Below are 11190 nucleotides of genomic sequence, written 5' to 3' on the forward strand. Positions count from 1 at the left end.
AACTAGTTAACTTGTTCCAACCCGCAATCCGGGTCCGCTCGTTCCTCGGTCAGACATGCTAGCCGTTACTTCACAGTGATGATGTTTCATTGTTTGTACTGTGTGGTAGCATGCCTTGAAAATTAAAAGATACGTATAGAAGTAAACAGAATTACGCGGGACTTATAGTATACTCCTAATGTATGAGCATGTATTTTTGAAAAAAAAATGCATTAAATCCGAAATCAGTCTTCGCAGAACTTAACAGAGTAGAGATAGATCTCACCCTAAGAAATTCAGTGGTATTATAATCTCAAAATTGATAAATTTGGACTTACCATAAATTACCTCGTACGTACAGACAGCATATATTTACTTGCATTTTGAACAATAAAAAGAGGACAGGAAAGGTGCGTTAACAGTAAAATTTATAGAAAAGACTACAAAAAGAAAGTTTAGAAAGTTCTTGTTAGTGTGAGTTATTTTATTGCCCTAGAATTATCTGAAGAGACTAATAAAAGAAATCAAATATTAAAAATATCTACAATAGCTTACGTTTAAATGTATGTCTTATTTTTATAAATTTTACAAATAACAAAATTCAATAATCTTTACAAAACCTCAATAATACTTGCAGAATTTTTAATAATTTACAATTCATTTTTGATAATCAGATAAGCCGATCTTATTGTTACATACGGTATATCAATATATTAAAGCTTTCTATTCAATCTTCATGGCTTAACACATTAAACAAAACCGAGTTACATATCACTATTTTGTTTAATGTGTTAAGCCATAAAGATTTAAAAGAAAGCTTTAATATATTGATATTGTAGAATTTTGCTTCAAAGTTGGAATTGTATAGATTTTGTGTATGCAAGTTCAGTGCAAATTCAAGTAAAATATTAATTTTATCCCATCACGGTTTACCCTGTGATTTGGCTAACAAATAACGAGCCGAGACGTCCATACGAATATTTAGCACAACACCCCACAGTGATTCATACAAGAAGTGAAGGATTTTTGAAAGTAGTAGAGGAATTTTCGAGGAGAAAGCTAGGTATATTTCTTTTCAAACTACAGAGTGACACTTAGGCCTACTAGGTAACAGGTACGTGTAAATCATTTATTATATTTTAATTTTTATCCTTTAATCTTACTTTAAGTACGTGCAAATTTAAATGTAATTTAAAATATAATTTGAATTACATTTAAATCTAAAGATATTAAAATTATATATTTCATGTCTGCGTAGTTGTGTAAATATATGACATGAGATACTGACTCAGCAAGAACTTTATTATTATTATTAGGCGAATCCAGAAATGCATATAGAGTGTTAATTGGGAGACCGGAGGGAAAAAGACCTTTAGGGAGGCCGAGACGTAGATGGGAGGATAATATTAAAATGGATTTGAGGGAGGTGGGGTATGATGATAGAGACTGGATTAATCTTGCACAGGATAGGGACCGCTGGCGGGCTTATGTGAGGGCGGCAATGAACCTTCGAGTTCCTTAAAAGCCATTTGTAAGTAAGTAAGTATTATTATTATTATTATTATTATTATTATTATTATTATTATTATTATTATTATTATTATAGACATTTAACTTCTGATATTAAGCAAATACTCGTAAACACAATCGCAAACATTAACAATTCCTTCCTACACACTGACGACAGGTATTGATTCCATGGAATAGAAGGAAATTAAATATTCAAACTATTGATTTCAGTACCGGAACACTCAGGTTTGAGTGCTGCGAAATCAGGATACAACAAACGTTTATTAATAAATGAATACGTCAAGTAGGCACCGAATCTGTATTAAAGACTTTAATTCACCATTGTCATTATCATCATCATCACAATAACAATAATAATAATAATAATAATTATTATTATTATTATCAAGTCTATACTGCACACCAGTAACTAGCAACTAGCTGACGAATAAACAACACATTAAAAGCTTTGAACATGAATGCTTCAATCACGGCCTTCTTCATAGACTATTTCTCTAGAAACCATGACATCACGGTGCAGCACTGAATTAAGAAGGCAGTGTCCTAATGCAGTTTCATTACGAGTTATGTGAAAAAGATAAGGGCCTAAAATATTACAATATTTAAAACATATGAAGAATGTATCGGTACTAACAATGTCAAAGTTGAATGTTAACGTGTTATTCCCCATTATACTTCGAAAGCAACTTCAGATTTCATAGGTCCAAATGCTGGTGAGGCATTTTAGTGAACAAGTCATCAATCAAACAAGCATTTTCGTTTACTAGCTACTACGAACTTGATTGCCATGCACTATGTAGCTCTGGATCATGACTTCTGAAGTCACATCCGGCTATTTAGTGCTATCTAGTTCACTTCAGCTGTAAATGTAGTTTTGAGACACGGTCTTGGAAACATAAGACATTGAGGGTGCTATGCATAGACATTTCGCAGCACGCGCTACGAGCGTACTAAGCTAGCCCCGGCTATCCACTGGTTACTTGTATAGAATTCAAATCATATCCTATCGCTAACACTGGTTTATAAATACGAAAAACGCTGATCATCCACCGGAAGCCCGCGCTAAAAATGTCTATGAATACGGCCCTGAGGTACCAGAAGTTAAAGCAATAGAAATGTCACAATTATTGATGTACGCAATAGAAATGCACGAAAAATGTACCAAGTCCCAAAGATCATAGTAGGATCTCAAAATGATTCTATTTTTGAAATGAAACACAGCAGATACTTGAAACATATTTCAAATGAAAGACTAACTCACCAAGTTTTCCTGAGAATAGTATTGGTATGCATAGAGTTTTTAAAAAAAATCTACATCTTGGACAGTAATTGTTAGATACAATCGACCCAGATAATCGTAAAACACACGGTTTTACTGAGAACTGAGAATGATGGCCAGATTTGAGATCGTACAATGACGCACTTTTTAAGTTTTGGGACAAATTCATCGGCACAACGTAAGGATATAGGCCCCATGATTTTGTTAAATTTTAGAGTGACAGTCCTGAAGTTAATGTGTGGTGTACTCTTGCAACAGATCGCTTGATTGGTCCATTTTTTTAGGAATGCATGTGAGAAAACACAATTGAGGGGTTTGCCGGAAAAAGGGCGTATACGTCAATATGGCGAATTGAGATACATGCAATCTAAGATTTTAAAAAGCACCTGAATAAAATGTTATACACACACGCAGCCCTGTCCAGCAGGTATGTACAGTACAATCAAAACAAAACTTCGCTACTATAATTAGCGAATTATTCACTACATTTCAAACCGTTTTCCCGAAGAAGGGCGTATAGGTCTATCCGCCTTTCTTCCGGCAAAGCCCTCAGTTACCTAGACATGTTGGAACTGTTTTCAATACCCAAATTGGGAGTGGTCTTCACGGCCTCAAGTCATGACACCTTAGGAATTTTCTTTTTCGTGGTGTGTGAAGTAAACCGAATTCAGTATTCGTATTCAGAACATTCAACAGTTGAAGCAGCGAATCAGAGAAACTATTGAATTTGTCACTTCAAATTATCTTCAGGAAGTGAAACGCAATTTACACAGTTAAAAGCCAGTAACACAAACCAACGTACAACTTCGATAAACACCTTAGAATAACTCAATTTAAGTTGTGTTTTATTTATATACAATATGTATCATGTCTCCTTTAATAGATATAATCTTTTAAAACCCCACTGTGACTTATGAGACAAGGTGTATAAAAGCATCAGAAATAGACGGTATTAATAAAATTAAAAAGTATTTAAATATGGTGGCACTTTCTTGCATCAAACCCACTAATTATAGAGGTATCAGTCTATTCACTACAACATATAAAATGTACATCAAAATAATAAACGAAAGACTAATTTACTCGTAGTTATTTTCCCCTAATAAATTATCATTATTCGCCCCGGTTTCAAGAGTGGATTCATAGATGTCGCTAGTACCAAGAAGCGTTGATCACATAGTTCGTCAGAGAGTATCCAAGCTGCACCACAGACTGTGAATCTTTATTATGCTCACATATAAACCCAACGCGCTAGCACTGATATACGAACATTCTTATGGGGGAGATAAAAAAAGTTAATTTATTTTCTTCCTCCATGTTAATAATGTCAAAAGAAGTGCTTATACAAATGTTGGCCATTCGAGCGCAATTAGGAGGGCCTTCCAGAAAGTAAGTTTACCTGGGGTCGTTTACAGAAAGGTAAACACAATTTCATGGGAAGATATACTGGAACAGATACAGCATTTGTTGAGCTATTTTTCAATATATTTCCCACCGGAAATGAGACATTTGTCTTACCGTGGGATCAACAGAGAGTCACACACTGGTTCCGATCCCAGGCGACATACTTCTACGACATAGAGATACAAAAGTTGATCCCATGGTATGACAAATGTTTCATTTCCGGTGGAGAATAAGTTGAATACTTCAATAATATATGTATCTCTTCCAATAACTATTTCCATGAAATTGTGTTTTCTTTCCGTAAACGACTCCGGAGAAACTAACTTTCTAGAGGACCGTCGTAATTGCGCTCAAGTGGCCAAAATTTGTATAAGCACTTGTTTTGGCGTTATTAACATGGTGAAAGAAAATAAACTAACTTTTTTTCCTTCGCCCATGAGAATGTTTGCTTGTGAAAATAATACCAGATGCTATCTTATTAGAAGAACAGGCCGGGTTCAGAAAGAGACCATCATGTTCAGATGATATTTTCATCCGAAAACAGATCCAAAAAAGTTTAATCTATAGATGTTATTTTAATCTGTAGATGTATGTGGCCTTGGTAGACTATAAAAAAGTTTTTGATAGTATTAACCAAATGAAGCTCTGGTCTTTATGAAAAATAGGATATTTCAAAACTCTAATTAAGGATCTGAAAAAAATAATTATATAAATATACAAAAATCATTACTGACGCCGGCAGAGAACTTACAGAAAAAAATCCACATTAATGGACATGTTAAACAATAATGTAGTATATCCTCCACGTTATTTAATATTTATTTTGACGACGTAATAAGAAAGTGGAACAAAACTAGCGTACCTCCAGAGAAACTTTAAGTCAACAAGAAACTTTAATACAATGTTGTTTGACGATAATCAGTACATTATCCAAGAAAAAGGAGATAAATTTAAAAAGACAGTTCATTAACTACAGAAGTTCCATTATACATTATCAAGATATCAGTAATCTAAACAAACACGATCGAATTCTAGGGACAGACACCATTAGAACAAAAACAATCATCGGAGGCCATGCCACAGAAGACGTAAAACACTTCATTTGAAATATTTTTGGGTTTCGACGTAACTCATGAAGAAGTCAACGACATACAGGGTGAGTCAGGAGGAAAGGTACATAGTGTGTGGGGTGATAATATTGGTGATTCTGAACAAAAAAGACTCTACACTACGAACGCACCCACAAAGGAAACAAGAGCCGCCAAGACCAACAACGACCAGTTCCGAAGATGACCGAAAATAGGTCGAAACATGTTAACAAGGTACGTTGAAATTTAGCACAAGAAAGTTATCATACATATTCCGAAGTGATACAGCGTTAAAAGTTGTGTAATCAAGATCTATAAAAAAAGTTTATATGAACATATGTCCTGTTAACAGTATCTGACATACAGCTGTTTGAAAATCACGGGCGTCAGTCTCATGTCCTTCATCAGCATTCACATGCGGATGCAACCAAAACGACATTATGTTGGAGTATTGTCTTTATTGGCCATTTGAATGCGCAATGGACTTTGATCGGTCGCGGTGGAGTTATTTCTTGGTCACCGAGGTCACTCGACCTTATTCCATTGGATTACTGCGTGCGAGGTTAGCTGAAGAGTGAAGTTTACAAGCGCAAAGTGGAAAGAAGGGAGGAACTTCTCGCTCGCATTTTACATGCTTGTGCTCAAGTAAAGGAATGTCCGAATCAGCTCAGATCAGCAACACAGCAGCTGTCTACAAGAGCTACAAAGTGCATTGACGTTGGCGGTGGATCTTTCGAACATGTTGTGTAAAGAAAAGTACACAATTAAACAGAACATAAGGTGACAATGTTTTAATTTACCATCACCTGCACTTTTCCCGTTCCTCATTGTTTCATTAGTTTTCTCAGAAAGCGTTAAGAACAGGACATATGTTCATATAAACTTTTTTGTTCACAATCACCAATATTATCATCCCTCAAATCATGTACCTTTCCTCGTGACTCACTCTGTATAAAGAGAACCAAAGCCTATCAGACCAAGAAGAGCTCTGAAAATAAGCATAAGGTAAGGGACACATTTTATAATGTAATGACAGTACTCATCTTGACCTGTGGATCCGAAAGTAACGCAAAAAAAAAAAAAAACAAGTCGATACCTCAGAAATGGAATTTCAGAGATCAATAAAAACCAGTTCAAGAGACAATCAGACAAGAAATTAATTATTTATAAGAGCACAATTAAGAGGGAAACTGATAGTAAAGAAAGTAGTGCAATGCAAAAATAAGTGGAGAGAACATAGAGAGAGAATGCCCACAGAGAGGGAATCGGAAGAAAGTAATGGAATACAACTCGGTTAGAAGAAAAAACGTTGGGAGAATGGTGGTGAAACTGCGAAACCGGAACAGGAAGATATGCCTAATCCTGGATGGCAAGAGGAAGTCATATGAAGTTCAAGAAATAACAATTTGGCCGCACGTGGCGGACTGGACTTTAATTTCGACCAGGCACGTGAGATCCATAGTTATTGGAAGTGCATCCCTTTTTTGTGTTTGTCCAATAGCAATTCTCATCCCATTATCTCAGAGTGCCAATAATTTTTAATATATAGAATTCATTAAAATACTCTAACAAATGACGAAACTCGATGAAAACTCAAATTGTTGAAGGTAAAGATGATACTTATGTTGTTGTTGTTGACCAAATTCACAGGGGAAGAAGGAAGTTTGGAGATTATATTACGCATCGTTCACAATCTATCGCAACAAGCCAGAGTAAACACTGATTCACTGTACATGCACGTCTGTTGTTTTATGTCAATTGCGAGACTGTTTTCTATTGATATTGCATGTACAGTATGTATAAGTTTATTTTGGTCAAGTAATGTAAATTAAATTACTGAACTATGAAATGCACATTGTTTTTAGTCATCTGTGCGAAAACATGTTTGAATCTCATAAGCGACACCAAGGAGGCATTGCTCATGAGTAGGGAAAGGGATTTGGAGTATTATAAAGAATGGTGAAACGTAGTATAGATATCGTAGCTCAGTGACTGTCAAGCGAGTTGCGTCACAGAACATGGACGAGTACAGTTCACTTCATACAAACTTACATGCAACGTGCTGTAAACGTATTTCAGAATAAACATATGGAATAGTTTAATGACATATAGTGGCCTACATACATCATCTTCATTTAATTTTGAAATACCTGTTTTTTTCTTGGCGGCGCACAAGACACCAATAAACAACATTACAAATATACATAATCAAATATCAATCTCTGCGTCCTCGCGTGTCAGTGGAAATATTGATGGCTGATAGTTGTCTTCTGTATGGAACTCGCCTCTGAATATGTTTTTTTTTGTCAGGAGCGTGTTAAATTAAAACCTTTATTTACAGTATCATGAAATATGATAATATGTACACAACGTACACTACAGTATTTAGAATATATATAATATACTACAATATTTACAACATAGCCTAATAGAGTATCATTAAATGTTGAACAAAATGTAGAACCAAACGAAATGCTATTTTCATTTAATGCTATGTTTTGGTGATGAAACAATTATTCCTGCTGTGCCTTGTTATAATAAATTGTAAATATCATTTTCAAATTTTCTAAACACAACTTTGCTCTTTTGCAAGGAAGGAAATTTTTTAACATGGAAAAACTCCGATCCACATCTGCAGACACAATTGGAGACTACTTGAAACAAAATACGTCAATTAAATTCACATGTTGAATGACGTCATTGGGACACATGTTTGTTAGTGCATCTGAAATCCGACTAAGAATACTGTACCTACCATTTAAATCAAAACTCTGTTCATTTTTTCACCAACACGTTTTCCTACTTCACCTTCTACTGCACTCAGTTTATTTACAATAGTACTCATAATATTTATTTGCTCGACTAGTTCTATCCCTGACTGTACTAATCGAATAATGGTATCCGGTAAGTATAAAAAATTTGACTTAATATCCATGACTTCTTTTTTTATTATTCTATCATTTAGCAGTTCCTGGCATATTTGAATCGCAGTCGCGTCATCAAGATCGAAAGACTGGACCACTTTCTTCACAGATTGGAGGTGATGTGCGTAATAATTATTGCAAGCTTCTAACCATGACCCCATCTCTTGAGAACTGGACATGGGGGAAGCGACAATTTAGGGAATTGTTTCCTGAATTTTGATATTCGATCCGAGCTTTTACAAATATAGTCTTTCAATTTTGTATTGTTAGTCGGTTTCACTTTCGGCATTGTATCTGCACTTCACTACGCTGAACTGCAGACCTGCATGTTGAAGTTCTTATGCGACAACTGTCCCGTTCACCTGCTGTTGACGTGCAGAGACCTGCAAGTATGTCATGGAGGGGAGGACTTGGTATAAAGGGTTGTAAACAAATGGCTGTGTAGATGCCAATACTAGCTTTTACTACTCCAAATTCTGTTCCCTACTCATGAGGTAACTAAGGAAGGAGATATGGGGTAGGATGATCAGTGCCTTTTCCCTTCTATACCACACAGTACTACCTAGTAACATAACATTTCATTAATCAGATTTCAGATGTATACAAACCATTTTATTGCTCTACCTCTGTTACATATCCTCATGTGAGATGTAGGCCTACCTTCTGATAATAAATATACATATCAGCCAGAATCTCAAACAGAGGTAAAATGTACAGTAGTGGCAAAAAAAAAAAACAGGACCGACCCTAGTAGCTGATTTCAGAGTCTTGTTCACTTCAGAGCACGATAGATTGGTAACTAAGACTTTCGTGGTTCGAATCCTGTCTGGGAAGGAAACTTTTGTTTGTTCCTTATTCAAATTTATTTCCAATACTTTTCGATTGTTGGTAAAATTCATGTTCTGGGAATAATAAGTTAATTAAGTAGTAAAATATCGCTGCAATCGAAAAGTATTGGGAATAAATTTGAATAAGGAACAAAAAAAAAGTTTCCTTCCCAGGCAGGATTCGAACCACGAAAGTCTTAGTTACCAGTCTATCGTGCTCTGAGTGAACAAGGTTCTGAAATCAGCTACAAGGGTCGATCCGGTTTTTTTTTGCCTCAACTGTACTTTAACCCTTAAGAGCTGTGCGTCCATTATAATGGCCAGGTAGTGTTATGGTCATGACGTGATATAATATGTTATAAATTGTATGTTATATATAAAATACGTTGATATTCTTTAATTTTATATAACAATAAGGACATTACACTTGATTAAAACAATAAATTCTTTTTGTAATGTCTTTAAAAAATAAGCAAAATCATTTCAACTGCAGTCAACTAAAACCCCGTCAGCTTCCATGCGTATCATTACACTGATTGTTTCACATGGGCCCTCCCCATCCTTTAGCTCAGGCTCAGTTGACTGCAGTGGCCAGGACGCGAACCTGTGACCTTAGGCACGATATGCTGACCGCAGACATATTGTGCGCCTTAAACCGCTCGGATAACGAACCCAACACGAATTTAACCGATTATGCAGGTATACGAACCCCTAGTTAAGAGTTAGACATTTGCGTGCAATAGTGGTATAAGTCTTCCGGCTTCTAAGGGTTAATAATATAAAACAAACTATTTTTTGTATTGTTTCAGACGAATGGGTGAAGAAGATGGAAAGTTATCGGGGATGGTTCAAAGAGCAGGAATCAGTCAAAGCTGACGAATCCAGGAGACCGGGAAAACCGAAGACTCACGACGATTTGTTCGGCATGGAGGGTTCATTCAGACAGCTCATTATCGACTGATACATCGTGGCTTCTAGCCAGGAATACAGTCTTCCACAACAAAATCCTTGTGCGCCAGCGATGAAGTCGCTGCCTTCTGAATAATTTTCGGGCAAGTTTGCCTGACGATCTATCTTAGCTGCACCAAAAACAATTGAGTGAAGTTAGCTTATAATATGACATTATACTGAGATAGAGAGGGAGAGTCTTTCTGCTTTTCCGTCAATTATTGTTTGTTTGTTCCTTTGTTTCATTCATTATGACTTTAGATGCAAATTTTAAGATACATATTTCGATTTTTTTTTTCGATTTTTCTTTAAAATAAATTTCAAACCAATTTATAACTACACAATTTATAATTCACCTGCTGAGCGGTTTTTTAGCGATCCTTAAAGTTCTGCTCCATTTACTTAAAGATTGGTGTCTGTATTGATTGCTCTTAAACGATGTATTGAAAGTTTAATTTCAATGCCTGGAAAAAGTGCAAGAATTAATGTCCTAACGTTATCTTAGCGAGCGTTAATAAAGGAATTCTGAGCAAAACAAAGTAAAGACAGACACTATAACATGATATAGAAAAAGACGGAGGATAGACAAATGAAAATTATGAAGGAAAGGGAGAAGACGAAAACTTTAAGTTGTTGAAACCAAAAGCTGGTTCACAATAAACCGGGAACGAGAACAAGAACGGGAAGCGAAGTACGTGAACGTGAATATTTCTGATTCACAATAAACCGAGAACGGAAACGGTTATGCATATCGATATGTATGTCAATAGCGATATGTAAAGTCGATATTACGCATTCCAATGTTATTTGTGTAGATATATTTGACCAAAGGCATTCTCTCATGAGTACAAGCCAGCCAATATAAACACAGGTTAATCAACTTCGAAATTTATGACACGGAATATTTGAGAATTTCATTCTCGTTGGTAGCCTGATCACATATAGACATCAAAAACCTTTTCCTTACATTTTCATTGTACCTTTTTTTTTACTGTACTATGCAGACTTTGCTTAATGGTAAGTTTCAGTTACCATGGTAATATTTTACACTGTAGAGGTTGTTTATTGTTAGTAAAATAACATGTACAAAAATACAGTCTTAATTCTTCCCTGAAGGAGTAAAAGCTCGTGCTCAGGAAGTAATCTAAACACATACTTAACACAAATAAAGATATTTATCTGACACAAAGTGAGTCAAGGAAAAAAATATA

General features: G+C 35.4%; 1 protein-coding gene across 1 annotated transcript in view; it reads left to right on the plus strand.

Annotated features, from left to right (window-relative positions):
- The window catches only part of LOC138706235 (alpha-tocopherol transfer protein-like), a 152190-nt gene extending 141331 nt beyond the window's left edge, over nt 1-10859 (plus strand). The window contains exon 7 of the mRNA XM_069835282.1: nt 9841-10859. Within this exon, the coding sequence (XP_069691383.1) occupies nt 9841-9992 (152 nt within the window). The 3' untranslated portion in view covers nt 9993-10859. The remainder of the gene's footprint in view (nt 1-9840) is intronic.
- Nucleotides 10860-11190: the final 331 nt, after the last annotated feature.

This window comes from Periplaneta americana, chromosome 9 (assembly GCF_040183065.1).
Source record: "Periplaneta americana isolate PAMFEO1 chromosome 9, P.americana_PAMFEO1_priV1, whole genome shotgun sequence".
NCBI lineage: Eukaryota > Metazoa > Arthropoda > Insecta > Blattodea > Blattidae > Periplaneta > Periplaneta americana.